The sequence below is a fragment of the Falco naumanni genome, chromosome 2 (assembly GCF_017639655.2).
Source record: "Falco naumanni isolate bFalNau1 chromosome 2, bFalNau1.pat, whole genome shotgun sequence".
In the NCBI taxonomy this organism is placed as follows: domain Eukaryota; kingdom Metazoa; phylum Chordata; class Aves; order Falconiformes; family Falconidae; genus Falco; species Falco naumanni.
Window position 1 is genome coordinate 50,553,426 of NC_054055.1, and position 20,714 is coordinate 50,574,139.

General features: G+C 41.5%; 1 protein-coding gene across 1 annotated transcript; it reads right to left on the reverse strand.

Annotated features, from left to right (window-relative positions):
- Positions 1–8,644: 8,644 nt before the first annotated feature.
- Positions 8,645–12,312, reverse strand: SLITRK1 (SLIT and NTRK like family member 1). Its single transcript, XM_040585051.1, has one exon. It carries the CDS (start codon positions 12,044–12,046, stop codon positions 9,968–9,970), a length of 2,079 nt encoding a protein of 692 aa, XP_040440985.1. The 5' UTR covers positions 12,047–12,312; the 3' UTR covers positions 8,645–9,967.
- Positions 12,313–20,714: the final 8,402 nt, after the last annotated feature.

A 20,714-nucleotide genomic window follows, 5' to 3' on the forward strand; every position in this document is an offset into this window, starting at 1 on the left:
CACTTAAGGTATGCTAAAGTATCTTGCTGGGACTCCAGCTGCCAGTCTAGAAAAGAAAATGTGTTAAGCCTGTGCAGGTATCTCAGTACCTTAGGACACCTTAAAGACTGTCTAAGCATGCACAATTCAAATGATACTTAAACTCTTTTTAAAATCCAGTCCCGAATGTCTACTGTGAGTTCAAAAAGGATGGGATTATAGCTGAATGCCATTGGTAATAACTACAGAAATTTACATTAACTAATGTAAATGAACTAATTCAAATGAACTAAAATAAATTAACTAAATGCTAACACATTCTAGTAGTTCTAATATAAATATTAGCCCACATGACAGACAAAAATAATTCCTGGGTTTTATTGTTTTAAGTAAACAAAAATTCTCATTGACATATTCTTGTCTGCTTGTCCAGTCGGGCAATGTTGGTCAAAGCCAAAGGCAAGGACATCAAAGGTGGTTACAGATATCTACAGGATATCTGAGAAGGAATTGCACAAGCAAGCCCAAGTGAGCAGGAAGTGAGGGGCAGAACACAGCAACAAAAAATCACAACTTTTAAGCCCATTAATAAATATCTGAGGCAAATGCTGAGCCTACAGCAGATATACTGTGCATACTAAGCGAGAAGAAAATTAAATCCCAGGCTCTAAGTCCAAGTACAAATTGTCTCATGTTCCCATTACTGAGGGCTAGTCCCCTCTGTAGCAATTTTGTCTTCAACAAAGTAGTGGAGAACTCCAAAAAAGTGCTAGGTTATGATATAACAGTTATTCAGTAGGGCTTCTCCATTATGGATTATCTATTATGGATTATAGCTCCAGTGCTTGAGTTCACTCAGGTTCTGTTTTCATCAATTTAGCAGGATAGCAGATCCCATTCCAGCCGAAGAGGTATGGGCCACTCAATCCAATGCAAAAGATCTATGTCACACAGTCATGTTTTCTAAATTTTCTCTTTCTTCCACTACTGTTTGACAGTTTGGTCCTGTATGAGGGACTGATTCCTCATTAGTCCAGACAAAGCACAGATTTGCAACTGGCTTCCTTCTTTCTGCAGGAATAATTGTTTTTGAATTTAGTAAACCCCAACATTTGGGAAAAAGTTTTAATTCAGTGAAAACTACAGAAACCTATCTGTGCACGGGATTTAGTCTAAGAAAACATATTCTGATGAAAGACATGTGTTGAGAACTTCCATTTGCTTTCTGAATCATTCTAGATATTATTAAGGTTCAATTAATATCAGTACTATCAACTCTTCCATAGCAATTATCTTAAATTTAGTACTAAATGTCTTTACCACAAGCTTGTTGTTTCATAATCAGAAATTTATTGCTTTCAAATAACCAACTGCACTGATAAAATCCATGTAAATGAACCGTATTGCAACACTGTTGGACCAGTACTTTGCTAATGGTGTAACAGCAGTAAACAGAACTGATCCTTTAAATGTGCAACCTATTTTTAAACCTTATTAGCAAAATTTGTTCTTCACTTTTATTTCATTCCTAATTTCAGCCATACAATGTAATGGACATGCTCAGGTACAATACAGAATGAGGCTAAGAATGCTTACACTTATTATTCAGATGGAACTTATGAATACTACAAATTTATTCAGAGCACAAATGGGTCTAATTTAATATACAGCTCTGCAACTGAGCTAATAAGTTTGGGCAGACAGCAATTTATGAATCTGTAGTAAGAACCCCTTCCTTCTCAGCTTAATTTCAATATTGCCTTATTATAAGGCCCAAGTCAATAATCTAGTCATTATCTTAAATATACCTTCTTATTTAGTTAGTTCCAGAGGACTGTTGTCTTATACTAAAATTTTACTTGGTTAAGATCATCTTTCACTAATAGCAGCATAGTCATAAAAAGACCTTTCAAAAACATGAGTGCTTCCTGTTCCCAATGTCACCTTTAACCAATGCCAGTAACATCTTTCACTCTGCCATTCAGACCTGCAGTTCTTCTTCCTGAATAATTTCAGAAAATCTGCAGGGGCTAGCATCTGTATTTAGTGTATTCCTCTTGTTTGTTCTTACAATGATAATATTTTGTTTCTGCATCATGTTCTTACATAAAAAAGTATGTATATCTAAAATAAAGCACAAAAAAAGACAAAATTTAAATTAAAAAAAAAAAGCCAGAGAGAGGGAGAAAATATGTTTGCATGTTTTTCTCCTTATAAGATATATGCATCTTAATTTACTATAGGAATGAAGAAAATAGAAAACCTTCTAAACATGAAAGGTATTATCATTATTTTTACTGCTATTAATATTATTCTCTGCCACACATAATGTCATAGGGAAGAACACAATTTCTGATAGGTATCTAAGATTATTGCAAAAGTAAAAATGCACTCAAATATTTATAAATTTATTTCTATTTCAGTAGCTTAGAGGTATCCATCGACCTAGCTTTTTGAAGAATGTTTCCAGGAAAGGATCATCTTTTCATTCACACACTTATTTTTCAACTACTACAAACTTCACCACATACCAGAGAAATAGTACTATGCTTACATTTTGAGTAGATCCTCTTTATCAATATTTTTTTACCAACTAAAATAGAGAAAATACCACAACAAAGACACCTGATACAATAGCTTTGATAACCACATTGGCCAGTTTTGACATGTTTGCTTCTCAAACGGTAACAGTGAAAAAAATCTTATACTATTTTCATTCTCTCCATTTGTACCCAATCTAAGTGCTGACATTCTCTATAAAAGTCAGTATTGTTTGCAGAGTGCCCAGTACACAATACTGCCAACTTTGTTGTGCCATATTTATCATGGGCAACTTGATACATCCACTTACAATATGACTAATAGTCTCTGGGGCCTAGCCACATATTTTACATCCTGTGCTTAAATCTTTCCTACCATCTGTCTTTCTTTTAAGATATCTCATGTGAATAAGTTGTTAATGTGTGTCCATAATTAAATTACATTTTTCCCTTTTCAATCCTCCTGTGAAAGACCACTTACAGTTTGGCACTTTCTTTTCATAAAACAGATTTTTTCTGAAACATTCTCTACTGTATTTTCTCATCCATTGCAAGCATTTATCTCTCATTGTGATCATCTTAATGACTTCAATAATGACTACAACCCTGAAGTACTGTATTCCTCATTTATGTTTCAAGCTTGACCCAAGAACTAGCTATTTACTATTATGGTAGCAGCAGTAACTGTCAGGATTTTTTTGTTGTTACATTTTTGTTTCCTGACCCTTCTGTTACTTTATGTTGTTTCTATTACTGTTATTATGTACTATAGCAATTTCTAAAAGCATCAGCTGAAATAGGAGTCCCATACAAAAGCTACCGTTAGGATACAATCGCCCAGTTCAAGAGCTGGCAATTTGAAAAGACAAAAATAAAATCCAAGTTCGGGTGATGTTAGAACAGATGGGAAAAGTGTGTGGGATGCATGTGACCTAATTGATACCCTCTAAAAATTAACAGTCATCCTTTCAAAATTAATTGTCATGTCTCAGCTAACTATCTCTGATATAATTTATTTTGTATAATTTTAAGGGGTTGATTTAGTTCTCATGTGCATTTAATTGTCTGCAGTGTATGTGTATATAACTGAGCTACATTTAGGATTCAACTCCTTTGCCCGTTTATAGACATGCAGTGCCATTTGTGGTATTTTAAAGTATCTTGCCTGAGCACCAGGTGACCATATGTCCTACAAGCCTTGAGTCTTTTTTGTCAGCACCATGCAGATACCAAGGTAATTCAAATTACTTATGTAGAACAAGTGAACCAAGCCACCAGCCTCTCCGTGTAGATCCAGAGTTCAATGCAGTTGTTACCACATGGGTGTCTACTCCTATTTCAGATACCCTAATCTATCCCACCTAGGCTCAAGCTGCCACTTCAGAAATATATGATTGTACCCTAGTCCTTATCTACCAGCCTCATACACATCTCAGATACTCCAGGACACCTCCTAAGGGCACTAGTGGCTTGCGCTAGAGCAGCTCATACAAGCCGGTGAAGCTAGGTGAAACAAATACCACCTACACTCTAGGTTACATAGTGATCCAGAAAATGAGTCACATTCCCTAATTTTCTTCCACCAGACTACACTGCTCCTTATTTTCTTCATAGCTGCTCTGCATTATATTTTTCACTGCTCTCCAAAGTTTTCATTGCTGTTCTCCAGCCCATCTTTATTATTTCAATTCTCATTTAAAGGAAAAAAGAACCCTTAACTTCCCGTTCTTTTGTTTTCCTCAAGTCACATTTTAATGCACCTCGTTGGCTAAACTTCCCACTTGCAAGAGATTTGCAGATGATTCAGGAATGATAAAGTAACACAAACCAGGCATGAGAACCCATGCTTTAGACATGTTTTAAGATCAAAGCTTGAGGGGTCTGTCTGAACAATCATGACATCAATAAAGGTCATGAATAGCTAAGGGAATTTGTTCCACTGGCTTAGAAGCTATCTAAGATGCATCAATCTTGCTATCTAACAGAGAGAGAGAATGAAGGAAAAGGAGTTCTGATGTCACCAATATTTCTATGGGGCAAATGCTGGAGCACTTTGTGCCATTGATACCGCTAAAACAAAGGCACTTAAAGCAGTCATTCACTTAAAGTCAGCTCGGTGTCTTCTACAATGGGTTGTTTCTGTGCATTCTTTCCTCTGCTATGAATTCTCAGTCTTAGCCTTCAAGTGCTTGATGCAGGAGACTGCTGTTTCCATCAGGGGAATTTCTGCTGACTTTGTTCCTCTCTCGCATAACTGAAGAATGCATTTAAGAAGTATACATAGAAATTGATTGAGAAAATGTAGGTGGTAAATGGAACCATTCAGCATGACAATATGTTAATTGACCTAGTAATTAGTCTTGGAGAACCAATACTGATGGATCTTATTTATGTTTATCCACCTATAAGATATTGTTGGAAAAGTTTCTGAAACACTCAGACTATTATGTGAATATCAGCTTCTGTTACAAGTTAACCTATTGGAGTACTGGTGCTAAACATAATCATAACGAATGTAATGTAATTTAACACAGTACTTGCAATACTTTTTGGTCCACATTTTTCCAGTGCTAATATTCCTCTGTCTGGGAAAAGCTGACAACATTGAAAAATATTCTTGAGATTTTGATTGGCAGTGTCAATACCCCTAATACATTACACACTTTAAACAGATTATATAAATATCTGGGTGATCTTAGGGCAACTATAGCTTACCAACACAAACCATTAATTCTTCACTTTCTGACTTGTTCCCAAATACCAAAAAAATGTAATAATGTAGCAGCCAGCTTAGAAGTCCTGCTCATTGCCTGGAAATTTCTGTACTATAAATCACAAAGAATTCACACAAATTTGAACTGCACAAACATATGGAATAAGATTCAGCCACAGAAATTGTCCTACTTCATGTATACACCTACAAAAAATTTTCTAAATACAAAAGGATCTACCTGCTGAAGTCCATAATAATCTAAGAATGCTCACTTTCGATCACACATAAATAAAAATGTAGCCAAACCTGCTCTGACTGATCCAAATAGTATAAACAACGATATTAAACTCTTGAACAAAATCCTGCCCTGTTTTGCAACTGAAGAAGCCACAGACAAAAATACAAAGAGGTTACCCCTTTACTAAGAGTCACTTGTCTTTGGAAGACTTTCATATTTGGGAGACCTACAAAAGTTCTCATGGGTAATGAGAGTTAGAGATTACTCTGTGGGGCAGGAGGAGCATTTTGCAACTTCTTGCTGCCCTAACTTTCACCTTTATGAGTTTTGCCACCCGGTTAAGGATGTGTGAAATGTTCACCTTTTGTTGTTAATGGCTGTTCTACCCGAATGAAGACCAGTACACAAAGCCTTTTTTCCTCTATCAGATAAGAGCAGACCCTGCTTTTGCATTAAAAAAAAAAAAAAAAAAAAAAAAAAAAAGTTTACATCCTCTTACTCTGCTTGCAGATCTGAAACACTGTATTTTCAATTCAACTGCACTAAAGTCATAAAATAACCTGGCACAACCAATAAATTTAGTAAAGCAATACAGTAACACATTCCTGTGCAGTTTCAACAGCACACTTCTGCTCAAAATGATACATACCACCTGTGGGTGTAAATTTAAAGTTTTATCAGGTTGCTTCTAAAGTTCCATTCAGTCTTCTGCAATGGCATGCAAGAGGCTACCATGCATACAGGCATATATTTCTATGGCAACAGTTTATATTCTAGGCTATTCTTATTTGAAGTTTTTGCAGGAAAAAAAATACAACTTTTTTTTTTTTTAAAGCAACTAAACAAGTTATCTGTTCCTTTCCTGTCTGTCCTTTCTGAAAAACAGAAATCTCTTTACTATGATGATCAATACAGGATAAGAAATAACTTAATGTGATGTATATGTCTGATGTTACAATATTCTTCTTAAGTTAGCAGGAAAAAATGCATGTTTTGACACAACATTGATATTATATAAGCTTTCAATGTTAGAACTATTATCACAATAGTTAAGCTCTATCAAAATGAATAACATTTAATATTTTTTGTTATTGTTGTTAACACTGCACAGCTAAACATATTTAAGATATTTGCACTACACTTTCCTTCACTACATCCTCAATCATCCCTTTTCTTTCTCTTATCAATCTCTTTGGTTGAATGTATTGTTTTGATAAAAATAACCTTGGAAGTGCTAAACATGCAAATAAGATAAACATTGTAATTAAACCCCTGGTAATTATTATATCATCTTGGAGAGTTCGGTGATCTATGTGTCTTAAGGGTGAGTGTCTGCAAGATGGAAGAAAGAATCATGTGAATGTTAAAAAATGACATAGAAAGAGAAAGGGTCATTTTTATATTTTTCCCCAACCTCAGCTTAGAAACAGGTGATAAATGCATATTTTCAACACCTCAATTGAACTGACATTTTTATTTAAGCTTGCCAATGAACTAGCACTTTGAGGGAAGGAAATGACCAAAGTTACAAGTTTATGCTACTTCTTAATGATGACATCAAAATGATATATTTAGCATTATATTCTCTGGAATGCATGCATGTCTGATCTGTCAGTGATTTGACATCTGTAATTCACTATATATTTTATCTTTACTTCTCTAACAGTGCTTGTAACATAACTATGATTTTTTAGCATGGGATGTATCCTTAATGCTCTCAGTTCTTCAGTTTCATCTCCACAATACCGTGGAGAAGGCAGCAGGACTTAGGTAGTCATCTAGGGGTGCACTGGCTTATTCTTAAATGTTTTGGGGTTGGTTTTTGGGTTTTTTTGTTTTTGTTTTTGGTTTTTTTTTTTACTATTCCTAACCTAAAGTTGATGGCCTCCTGAGGACAGAAATACTGGCTCACATGTAAATGCATTTTTTTTCTTCTGAATCCGGCAGATTGCACAACGCACAATGGCAAACTAGTGCCTCTACTGCCATCACTTTGTTTTACACAGAATGTCCTGGTAGAACAATCAGTCTAACAAAGAAGTGAGGGAGAATAAAGAAGGGCCCTCAAAATAGGACCGGTTGGTATAGTTAATCAGGACATCCCGTTTTCAGAGCTACACAGCCAAACCTCAAGCTATTTTCTAGGAGACTGCAGACCTTTCCACAGTGATAAGGGATTCTGGAGGAATGAGCTATTCCGCATGTTTAATACTTCATGAACACTCAGGATCAGGCTTCTGCCTCGTTTTTGAGAGTGTATCCGTTGCAATGTGTGTGTCAGTATGTCTGTTTTCTCCTCGCATATCCCAAAGGTGGGAACTTTCTATAAAGCAAACGGAATCAGTATTTGAAGTTTAGCAAGTCCCTTACGGTGTTTTATTCTTTAAAAGGATTCTCTGCCTGGAGAAAGCCAGAAGCAACGTGACTGAAATTCTCTATATCTCCACTGGGACTCGAGCTGTGAGCTACAAGTGATTTGCAGGGGCGTTCGCCTTTAAAGGTTTTACTGGGTTTAGGGGCACTTTTCTTTACAGGAAGGGGATCTAGTGCGAGCTGCCCTGAAGTCCAACTGCAGCGCTGCGCCGTGTGTTTCTTCAGTGTTTAATATCAAAGGGTGCAGCTACCCAGAGCAGGGATGGGAAAGTCCCCTCGCTAATGAGTTTTCCCACTCGCAGCAGCAGCTGCTGGAGCCCCGCAGCCGGCAGCGGCCCCGCCTCGCCGCCAGCCCGGCAAGCTGCCTGCCGGCCGGGGGTGCTGACCGGTGAAATCCGGCTCCGGCTTAATGAGAGCCAGCGAGGCAGAGTCAATTAAATCAAATTCCCTCTAACATCCCTAATATATCTGCAGTGTGCAGCAGAGGCGGCGGCGGCAGCGAGAGTCACAGTATTAATAAAGGGATTCACTGTCTTAGTATAAAAAATACAATAAAAGAAAAGGAGGCGAGGCAGAGAGGAGGAGGCAGGAAAGTTCTGTGTATTATTTATATTGGGGAAGGGGTGAGAGAAGGGTGTTTGTGGCTCTGCGTGTGAATGAATGAGAAAAGGGAGGGAGGAAGGGAGGGAAAGAGAGAGGGAGAGGAACACACACAGAAAGCACTGAAAGGAGGCTCTGTCCCCTAAACCCAAATCACCCACTTGCAAGAACTGATGCTGGAAAAATGGTAAGGACCCGGAGTTGAAAACATTTTCACTTTAATACTGAAAAAATATGCCATTATAAAATCCTCAAATAGAATTAGTAAGTTTCACTTGCTTCCTCAGTTCTGGTTTCCTCAAGTTATAGTAAGATTTACAACAGCACAGAATTTTCTACCATTAAACTTTGCAGCCTAAGCACTAGAGTGACATTAATTGGTCATGCTTAACTGCCTTGGATTTTTTTTTTTTTTTTTTTTTATGTTTACACTGTTACCATAATAGAAATCAAGGGTACTAATTTTTACATTCAGATGGAAAGGCAATACTGAATATGTATATTGAAAAAGAGAGAAAAAACAAAAGCCCTCCCCCCAACCCCGAAAAACGAAACACAATCCACCATCAACAAAGCAAAATCTCTCCCAGCAAAGTAATTCCCGCCTCAAAAGCAAAAGAGAAAGGGAAAAAAAAGAAATAAAGAAAAAAAAAATCCAATGAGAATATTCATGCAACTATGCCTTAAATAAAACCTTTACAATTTTTTTTTCCACGGTAAAAGTACGATGTCTACTGCCTATTGATCACACAAAAATGGCGAAATGGCACTTTTTATTATTATACTGTATTTCGTATATAGAAGGTTTGATACGAAGGGACTTATCAGGTAAGAGGGACGATGGTGTGAACTAGACGCTGCTTCCAGTCGGGGGCTGGAGCGTCCCTGGGGTGCGTTGTATCCATGCGAGCCATGCAGCACTTTTTTTTTTTTTTTTTTTTTTTTTTTTTTTCCCCTGTCCATTTCTCTGTTTCGAAGTCGGAGTCATTTATTTACATTACATTCATGCCTTCGTGCAACTTTCCACTCCTGCTTTGCTGTCAGGAGGAGACCGACACCAGCCTTTCCTCCGCTCTTCCCTCAGCCTTTCCGGCCCTCTGCCCGGCCTTTCGGAGACGGGTCGGTCCACAAGTGAAGAGGGCAAAAAAGCAAAATAAACCCCAACACAACAGAACAAAAGCCCAACACAACCGGGAGCCGTGCTTCGTCCTGCCGCAGCCGCAGCAAGCGGGTCCTCGCTTGTCCGCTGCTGCCCCGGCAGTGCGCGGGGGATGCGCCCACCGCGCTGGCTGCGCGGAGCTGTGGGGAGGCGCCCCCGCTCCGGGCTCCCCCCGCTGCGCCCTGGGCCTCGGTGCTTGCTCTGGGGGTCGTGAGGAGGGGCGTGCGTGCGTGCGTGCGTGTGTTCTGCTTCTCACACAAGGTAGCCGAGGTGCAGAGCGGTCCCCAGGCGCCGTTCGCCGCCCCACCGGCCGCAGCGCGCAGGGCCGGCCCCGGGCGGCGGCCGCCCCCGCCCCACCCGCCGCCTCAGTCCGACAGGGAGTGGGAGCCGCAGTCGTAAACCCTGTGGGCCCCGTCGGCGCTGTAGGGCCCGTTGTGCCAGTAGGACGAGTCGCAGACCGTCTGCAAGGAGTTGATTTCGGATGCAGAGGAGTTGGCATCCCTCCTCTTGGACCGCTTTCTGTTCCTCAGGATGAACACCAGCATGCCAACAACCGTGAATGCAGAGGTCACAAAAACCAGCAGGAGCCCTGGCACCAGCACCGAAATAGAGACCCTGCTGGTCTCCAAGTAGGAGTTGGAGTGAGTACCTGTCTCTGTCAACCCGGTGCTGTTTTTGTTAGTAGAAGTTAATGTGGGTGAGATTTTTAACTGAGGGCAAATCACATCGTTGGAGAGAGACTCGAAATCCTCCTTGAAGAAATCTTCAGGGGACTCGCACCTCAGGTCACTCATAATCACCTTGGGGCGCAGCATCTCTGCCCACTGTTTGAAAGGCACGATAGGGCAAGTACAGTCCCATGGGTTCCCATGCAGGTCAATCTGGGTGATGGAGGTGAGCTGGTCCAACACCCCCGCCACTGGGAGGTACATGAAATAGTTGTTGTGTATGCTCAGCTTGGAGAGTGAGACCCCAGCGAACACGTCTACGGGGAGAGACCTCAGCAGGTTGTTGTTGAGGATGAGGACTCTCAGTTTGGGCATTGCATTGAAGGTGCCAGGCATGATCAACTGGATCCCATTAAACTCCACGTTCAGATACTCCAGGTTTTGCAGCCCAGTGAATTTCTCCCGGGACAGGGTGTCTAAATAGTTGCTATCCATGTAGAGCCATCGGAGTTCAAAGAGGTTCTTGAAGGTGTTGTTCTCAACAGTGGCAATGTTGTTGTTGCCCAGATCAAGTAAATTAAGTTTCCGGTAATCCAGAAAGTGGGATTTCCTGATGGTGTGTATTTTGTTGTCTCTTAGAAACAGCTCCTGTACGTTGGAAGGCTTGGGCTTCAAATCCACCAAGCTGCTCACATTCCTGTCATTGCAATTAACCTTTAAACCCGAGCCAGGGATCTGATCACAGCTGCAGATCTGTGGGCAGGACATGGTAGCAGGGAGCTTGCTCTTTGCACTAACTGTTGACACAGCAGCAGTGGGTCTGGTCTTGATTTGCCAGTTGACGGGAATCTTTGTACCTCCATTTGGAGCAGATCCTGGTGTGGCAGGGTCTTCTTTGCCATGTATTTTAAAGGGGGTTGGAATGGGACCAGGATCGCAGGTTTCTTCTTCGGCAGGGGGAGCAGCTAGGCTAGAATCCACTCTGTTCTTTTTGCACAGCTCTTGCTCTGTGGTCTCATTTAAATCTTTGCCCTGCAACCTAGTGGGAGCCTCACAAATCACTCTGCCGATCAAAGCATTTTTGGGTATGTTTTCCAGCCATTCCTTCAACGACAGCAGATCGCAAGTGCAGTCCCAGGGGTTATCCTCTAGCAGGATTTCAGCAATGCCTGGGATCTGCTCCAGGACCTCCTCATAAGGCAAGGTTTTAAGACGGTTTCCCCGGAGGTCGAGGTGGGTGATCGGCACATACTGAAACACGTTGGGGGGCAAGGTGCTGATGAGATTGTCATTTAAAATCAGAACCTCTAGCTTGTTTAAGTCCCTAAATGCTCCCGGGTCAATATCCCGCAATAGATTAAAATCTGCCTGAAGGTATTCCAGATCGTCCAACCCCAGGAAAGTCTGCTTCCTGAAGGATTTGATCTTGTTGTTGTTTATGTGCAAGCGTTTCACCAGCTGCAGCCCAAGGAAAGCCCCAGGAACAATCTCATGCAAACCGTTGTTTTCCATGTGCAAACTGACTGCATTGTAAAAGTTAGCAAACTCATTAGGGAACAGTCGAGTCAGGGAATTGCCATGCAGGAATAAATGGTAAAACTGGGAAGTTGGGGCGGTGAAATGTTGCAGGCTGGTAAATCCCTTTTTCTCACAGTCTACGTGCAAATCCCCTTCTATCTCGTTGCAGGCACAGATCTTCTCTTTGCAAACGTCCCCTGTAACGTTTCCAGCAGCGAAACAAAGAGACGTCTCCAGCAACAGAATCCAAAGCAGCATTTTTAAACCGAGCAATTCATTCCCGATCTCATCACAAAGTAACAGCAACCATCCTTCTCACACGGAAAGCAATTCCAGTTCATTCAATACATTAAATGTCCGAACCGCCACCAAAGGGGGGAGAGAAAAAAATATGTGGGGAGGGGGTGCAGGGAGGGTCGGCGGTGCGGGGGGGACACGCTTTCTTTTCTCTTCTCTCCCTCTCTCTCCCCCCCCCCCCCCCCCCGCCCCCCCCCGTACAACTGCAACAGCTCAGATTCCAGTCAATATCCACAAACTATCGAGGCACGTACTGCAAGGCACGCAAAAAAAAAAAAAAAAAAAAAAAAAAAAAGTAGAAGGAAAAAAAATCCCCCTCCTTGATCGCCCTCCCTAACGCCTCCCGGGCAGCTAAGTGGAGGTCTGCCGGCCAGGCTGGCTCACCGGCACGGGAACGGTGCTGCTAGCCACCGGCCGCCGCTGCATGTCAGAAAGGCGCGGGCGGGCGGCGCTGCGCTGGCCGCGGAGGCTGCCGCTGTGCGCGGCTCCGCGCCGGACTGACCTTGCCGCGCGGCCGCGGAGCCGCGCTCCTCGCCCGCCGCCCGCCGGGCGCTGTCCAGCGCCTCGGTGCTGAAAGCGCGCCCAGCCTAGGCGCTGCCGGCCGAGCCGCCGGCGCTGCGCGGAGCCTGCCCCCGCTGCGGTGCGCGGCTGCCCATGCCCGCCGCCGGCCCGAGCCTGCCGCGGGGCCGGGGCCGCCCGCCCGCCCGCCCGCGCCGCGCCCTGCCGCCCGCGCTGCCTCCCTTGCTCGCTCGCTCGCTCTTCTTTTTCCTTCCGCTGCTGCCGAGCCGCACGCTCGCACACACTCACATGCACGCAGAGGGAGAGTTGCTAAGAGGCTCAGCTCGTTTCAACCTGGTGCACTCTGAAAGATCTGACACCCTCTGCTGAGCTGCAGTGGCAAAAATCCATCTGCTGAGGGAATGCTGGAGAAAAAAAAAATCAATCCACGTACAGGGCAAGCGTTAAAAACGTTGGCATTAAAAGCTGTCGATCTATTTAGATGCTTTCTCCTAAATGGATTGTTTAATTTATTTCTTTTATTTTAAGATGGAAAGTTTAGCATTCTCCTCCTCCCGACCAGTTCCTTATTGCCCTCGTTCACACACACTCACATCTGTACAAGCAGGCGAGGAAGGTGTGCTTGCCTTATTGAATTTCCCAATGGCTTGAACAGAATTACTGTCAGGGTGTCAAGCGAGTAGCAATTTGAGGTAATTATTCTGCACGCCATTTTTATCGTTGCTTTAAAATGCGTTTCTTCCTCCCCTGCAGTCTATAGTGTTTCATGCCAGATTTGGTCTCTTGCTGGCGTTCTCTATGCAGTGTTGAACTGTGGATTATTGCATTATAAATATATATTTTCTTATAACTTACATGATCACAGAGAAGAAGGGGGGGTAGGGAGGAGGGGATTGCTGCACTGTTAGCGATTCATGCTACCTGTTCCCACAGAGTATAGTGTCTCCCTTAAGGAGGGGAGGGCTGAAACTGACAGTTGTGCATCTTGACGTTCTTATCTGTACATAAAAATCTAGAGATGCACGTATGTACATTCACAGATATTTCTCTAGAGATGCTCCTAATGTCCCCGCTCTGGAAATACAATGCCTGCTTCCCTCGAACTCCCACCCCACCCCCGCCGCCCTTTCCAGCTCTCACCCTTCTGACAAAAGAGATTACACAGCGGAAAAATCGGTGCCTGGCCTTAAAGAAAGGAGCCAAGCATACAAAAGTTTCTGCATCATTTGGACGGGTTTCAGACGCCTACGGGGGAAGAACCAGTTGCACCTCTGGTGGTGCAAGTGGAAACCCGCGTTTCCCCCTGCCTTGTCAAATTGCGCTGAGGGGGAGGTGGAGGAGGAAGAGGAGGAGGAGGTGGAGGAGGAGAAGGAGGAGGTGGAGGAGGCGGTGGGGGAGGAGGAGGAGAAGGAGGAGGAGGAGGAGGGGGAGGAGGCGGGGGCGGGAGAGACAGCCCGGTCGCCGGGTGCCTCCTGCAGCCCAGGGCTGTACCTCTCCCGTTCGGCGCCGCTGGTGAACTTTGCGGCACGATGGCAGGGGGGGATGTAACGGCAGGAGTGGGCTGGAGGGGGGTTATTTACAGGAAAAGCCAGGGAGCCATATGGAGCCTGCACCCCCTGGTCCCGGCGGCATGCTAATTTGGTCAAAGCTTTTCCGTGGCCGCCTCTTGCAAGTAAATTAGACATCCTGCCGACAATGACCTTATCAAATTAATGTAATTATAACACAGACAAGTTAGAATAGTTACCGTAGCCATTTTGGGTCCCCAGGATGAAGACTTGGCCTTTCGGTTCGTTATGGTGTGCAGGGACTACGGAAGGAAGGGGAAGAGAAGGGAGGAAATGGGACAGGAGGAGGAAATGAAACAGACAAAAAGAGAAAAATCCTGGCCCTGAAAATCTGCCCAATAAATACAAATGGGCCAAAAGAGATAAAATACCACTGAGACAGAAAGTACCACAAGACATATATTAGTGGTTTCATTAGGGAAAAAAAAAAAAAAAAAAAAAAAAAAAAAAAGTAAGGAAACTTGGCGCCACATTGAGGTGCGTTAATTAATTTTTCCCTATGGTTTCTTTGACTTTGTCTTTTGGTGCTGTTGGGGGTGGAAGGTGCTAAGCTGGCTGGAAATTTCTGTGGATAAAAAATTCCAGTCTTGAAGTGCAAGGGGAGCCAGAGGCAGGGAAGTCCCCAGGAAACTGAGTGGAGGGAAGAGGGAGAGGCAGGGGAAAGGGCAAGAGTCAGGGTAGGGGCTGCAGTAGAGGATGCACTCATGGGATATCAACAACAGTGACAAGATCACCATGAGCAAAGTCCTGGGGGATGAAAGGCTGAAAATCTGGAGCCTGGTGAACACTCATCGAGATGTGGGGCAGGAGGACTAAAGAACTTGTTCTCCTTTCACCTTAGAATAAAGCTTCTGAGCATCTTTAACTTCATGTTATTAGAATTGCTCAGGCACCGTAAAAACAATCAGAATGCAACCAGAGGACCTGAACATTATCAAGATATTAAATAAATAAGTACAAATCAAACAACAGGAAGGAGACAATGACCTGTTGTCAGAGCATGAAGGACAAATTTCCTGCTTCTTCCAAGGGATCTTCTGAGAGGTGGGAACTAGTGGAAGCCATCCGGCACCCTAGAATTTCAAAGCGGAAAAATCTTCCAGAAGACGTAAGGGTGTTTATGGGTGCTATGTAACTTATGAAAGAGTATTTAGATAAGGAACTCATTGTGTTCAGCTGTATACTTTGGAACTATATATAGAGATTCATGTCTCATATATATGATATATGTTTTAAAAACAAGCATAATCTATTTTGGTATCTGAAGTTTTGGTTCTGTAAATTGAGTAATACAGGAAAGCTGCATCAGGGTCAGGAAATTATCTATCATTACTCAGCACCATAATCCTAAATTTCTAGATTTCCTCATCTTCTTGAATGAAGTTTGGAAACATGTATCTTAGGAGAAAAGGTCTGCCTCTAAGTGTTTTAAGGAAACACTCCTGGATCAGGTTGGTCAGGATCTTTCTGTCTGAAATGTTTTGCTCTTTTACTTAGAGAGTGGTAAAGTGAGAGATCATGCAGCACTGAAGTGCCAATGAATCTGAGTCTTTAAAGTTCAGAATATGCATCCCAGTTTACAATCCATACACAGGCAGACTAACCAGAGATCACATTATCCCCTCAACATTATCCAGAAGATCAGATAGGAGAAAGAGCACCCAAGTCTATTTCCCTTGACTCCTTTCCTTATCTGATGTTTTTTTACCTTGCCTTTGCTTCTGCAACTTCTAGAAGCCTAAGACAGTGAGCTTCCTACTTGTATCTTCTGGGTGTAAAGTCTCACAGTTAACCTAACATGAGTATAATGACTTGGGTATCAGAGTTGCCTTTTGAATAGGCATGGTTTTACTCCTAATATGGAAAATGCCTTGAAATAGGAAAAGGTACTTTTACATTTTCCCACCTGTTAATCACCCATCTCCCTGTTGCTATGGCTATGTAAGTAACACCAGTTAAGGGTGTGTTTGTGCTATATCAAAACATGTGAAAAAGCTGGTTACCTTGCCTAACACTGTAGAACTTGCAGAGCAGAACTTAGAGAATCTGCAAAGTTTCTACAGAACGAAAATTTATTACTGTAGATACCCTGCTTTCAATGCTTGTGCTATGTAGTGTAAAAATTGGCTTCATTATTTCTGTGGGAGGTATAATCACAATAAAGACGTCCTACACTGTAGACATGATGCTGTGTGTGGATATACACACACACTCATGTGCATACATATGTATATAAACATCTTTGTGTGTATGTGCACTAGAAATTATGGTGGAGTCAGCAAATAGAAAAGTTATAAAATCATTATTTTATTTGAAGTTATGGTTTTATTCAGGCTTTGACTGTGCTAGCAGTGGAAGTTACCACAGGTGCCTCTATATGTGGATGCAGCTCCTGCAGACACTATGTTTCCCGAACTATACAATGACTTTAAACCAGTTCAGATTATCAGGTTTTAAGAAAAGGTAGGAGGGGTTAAATTATTACAAGGATCTCCTCCCAGAATTTTCTATCTCAGTATGTTTCACAGGCTGGTCTTAGAACTACTGGACTTCTACCTAAATTGCATTTAGGCCTAACAAGGTTTCCAAAACTAGATACGATATTTTCTTCTTCATTTTCATGAGGGCAGTGACGTGTGAGCATGTTCCAAGTCTCCCTGTGATATGTTCACCAGATGGAGTTCTGCAAAATGAAGCAGTGGCGCATGATGATGATTAAAAAAAAAAAAAAAAAAAAAAGAAAGAAAAGAAAGTTAGAGAAGTGGTTTGCATACTTCTATCTAGTGAGTAGGAGACTGACTTGGGATGAGAAAATAAAAATTCTCTATCTTTTGCGGTGTAAGAGCCAGCCCACATGTTCCTCTTTCTTGGCTCATACCCTCAACCACCAGGCTACCAGCCCTCTTGCTGCAGCTGTTCCACTTTACAAGAAAAATAATTCTGAGATCCCTTGAACCAGAGAAAGCCAGTAAGGGAGCATGAGTTACAGCATCCACCAGGGTGTGCAGAGCCCTGGGAGGACTTGTTTGCATTGTGCTTTTGTATGAGACTGAGTTTGACCTAACAGACTTTACACACCAGATGTTTAGACTGTGGAGCCAGTAGCAAATCCCATAGATATTCTTCGCCAGTGTACATATTCATCAGACCTTACAATAATTTTGTGTTGGAAACATTGGTCCAAATAGGTCACAGGGTTAGCCTTAAAAGCTTCAAACACTGTCAGAAAAGTGAATAGGAGTCACAGACGTGGACGGATTTTGCATCCAGCCTGGGTGTAGTCTGCTCTAAAAGGCATGCAGTCATTTCATTTTGAAATTCTGATGATGTGGAAGCAAGAGGTGTATTTAGTGAGTAGGCCAGGCCAAGGTCCTGAACAGAATTTCTTATTTAAACTATACATATTGATCTGAGTTTCTGACCCAGTTTCCACTGTGATTGCTTGCATTGAAATCATTGAAATACCTGAGCAGTTCTTAAGACAGGACTGAGCCCCAGAACTACCATCCTTACTGGTGACAGTATCCAGAATAGCTGTTTGGTGAAGGACTGAAGTCACAAAGACATTTATATTGTATCTTTCTCTCTCTGTTCCTTTCATATTTTTTTTTTTTTTCATTTCTGCCCCCACCTCTCCCACCCACACCCCACAGCTTATAGTCTCCATCATAGTCTTCTGGAGTGGCCTGCTTTAAGATGAAAAGAGTACTGCAGGAACAGACTTAAGCCCCTTCCAACTTAGCAGTGAATTGACTTTATGTCTCCACTGGGAAAGTATATTCTGCCCACTATGCTGTTGCTTAAAAGGAAAGAAATAAGGAGCTGAGTCACCCATCTCCTTTTATTCTTCTCATCCCAAAACTCATATACACTCATACAGACTTTCCCTCTCCCTCTCCCTCTCCTTCTCCCTCCCTCTCCCTCCCTGTTTGCTACAACAGAAGTGGGCTATCTGTTTTCAGGGGAGAATTTAAAGTTGTGGAGCGCAGATGGAGGAAGATGGTTTTGCTGCAGCCCTGACCCCAGAACGTGAACTGAGATTCCACTGCAGCATTTCACTGAAACAGTCTCTGAGCTGCATCTTTGATGCTCTCAGTCCTGATGTAGAGGCCTGATTTCTGCCTTTCCAGGTGCAGTATGTGAGATGGTTAGTTGCCTGACTCAGGGACTGGGCTTTCACTCCAGGCTTCTCTTCCTAAGTTTGCATTGCAGTGTTCAGCACTGCAGCAATGAAGGACACAGATTTTTTCCTTCTTTTTTCTTTCCTTTTTTTTTTTTTTTTTTTTTATTTGTACTAAAAGACATAAATTTAGGCCAGGGAAAATATTACTGCCACTGTGAAAAATATTTGTTCATTTGGTCAGCTATAGCAAGGAAAATACCAGGAAAATGCTATATCCCTTAATAAGAAGTGACAGCATTTGCACCATATTCTAACCTCAGCACAATTATTTTTTTTAACAGATTCTAGTGTTACCGTTTTAAGTACATGTTACAAAAATTCTGAACATCTTGCAAGACTTGACTTCCATGTACTGTGATTAATATGCAATATAGTACTGCAGTTTTACTAATATGACCTTTTTATAGTTTGATTGCTTGCTAATTTTATTCTTTCCTGAAACATGTCACTTTTCTGACTGGAAACAAAGCAAAAGGTTGAAGTAGCTGGTCACTCTGCAACATATTTAATTGGCTGAGATAGTTTACTAAAGTGTATTCATGCAATTTAACATTAGTTAAAAATTACTTTCATCCTATTATGAAGACTTGTATGTCATGACAGGAAGAGCATAACTTAAGTAATTCAAAGCACTGTGTCATTTAGACCTACACAAGGCATTAAAAAGTATCTTTCTCAAAAAAAAAAAAAAAAAAAAAAAGCATCCAAACTTCAATCTATTGCTTACACAAGTAATCCTACTGAATCACATCAGCTTGAATAATAGATCTATAATGTGTTTTCAATAATTAATTCTTTTCTTAACCATTTTCATGGGACAGTCTCAGAGCAACATAAGGATCATTTGCATGGACAAAAGTAGATAAGGGTTTATGTATCTGCTCTAACTATAATGTATTTCTGTTTAATAACGGAGAGGGAAACACTTCTTAGAGCACAGAACACACCACTGAGGCAAAGACCTGCTTCCACCAACAGTTTTCTGAGGTGACTCTGGACAATTTTCTCTTTCCCGTGCCTCGGTTTCCTAGTCTGAGAAAGTGGAAGGAATCATACAGCCCAAAGGTGCTTTGAAATCTGTGATGAACAAACATTGTGACTGAGGTAATCATCACCATTATTCAGAGGTGCAATACAAAAAGTCAAATCTTATCTAAGAATAGTAACCAGTTCTTCCTTTTTTAATCAGCCCACCTCAGAGACTTTTACAATGGAATACGGTATAATTTTATTTGCTCAACAGATTGGAAAACAGAAGCATCGACCTTGGGAAGGTCACATGTCAAGCCGTTGATAGTGCTAGAAATAGACCAAAGTCTCAGAAGGCTCAGCCCTGCCTCCTACCCCAGTATTTTAGAGATGCAGAACTACAGATTTATAGAAATAAGCCTGTTCCAAAAGAAAAGCTAAAGACTTCCTGCCTCCTTTTCCTCCTCTCTCAGACTTGATTTTATGCATCAAAGGTTTCATATGCCAGTCATTTTCTTCCTGGAGGCCTAATGTAGTTATGTGTGTGGCAGCAATACCAAGCCTTGGTTTGCTTATTAATTCACATCTTAATTCACTGTAATTGAATTATTTTAACTGGGAAAAAAGAATGCTTTCTTCCCTCAGTCTTTTCCTGATTCAGACTTCAGACTTCAAAAACAAAGGGATTTCAGAGACAAATACTAAACCATTTGAAACACGAAGTACCTTTCACTTAATAAACATTTCAGAAAAAAAAAAAATACTAAAGTCCCTGTTTAACCATGAGAACTGTGAAGAAGTGGTTTTGTTTTCAGGAAGTCTATCAGTTCCTTTTTTCTGTTACAAAACAAAATGAAACCAAACCCAACCAACCTGGTAAAGATGTAAACCAAATTAATAAACTTCAGTACAGTTTAAAATAGAAAACCCAAACAAACCATTTGGGTTGATTAAAATGTGAAATGTTTCGTTCTGGTTTTGTTAATTTTGTTTTTTAATGGACACCTAAGCACATTTTGAGATAGAAAATCAGAATGGAATACCGGGAAATCAGAATTTGATATCTTTCACAATTATTTGCTTTAGCTTCTTTTTTTTTCCCAAATTTTACATTGTCAAAATTATTTTTCCTTTCTTTTGATTAAATTTAATTGAAATTTTCTGATGGAAAATTTCTGAAAAGCTTTTTGAAGCTATTCATTAAAAAAGCATCCAGTGGTGTTTGCACATTAAAAGGAGAATTTCTGGGCATCAGCAAACAGTGGGAAGACTGAATAGATGAAACATTATTAACAATAGAATGATACCTTCTTCCTATTTATGCAGTGCCTAGAAAACATACTCTGTGACCAATCCCACATGACTTTTCATTTTTAATCAAATAACATTT

Excerpts from the sequence above, each read along its gene's own strand:
- SLITRK1 (XM_040585051.1), bottom strand. The coding sequence starts at position 12,046 with ATGCTGCTTTGGATTCTGTTGCTGGAGACGTCTCTTTGTTTCGCTGCT.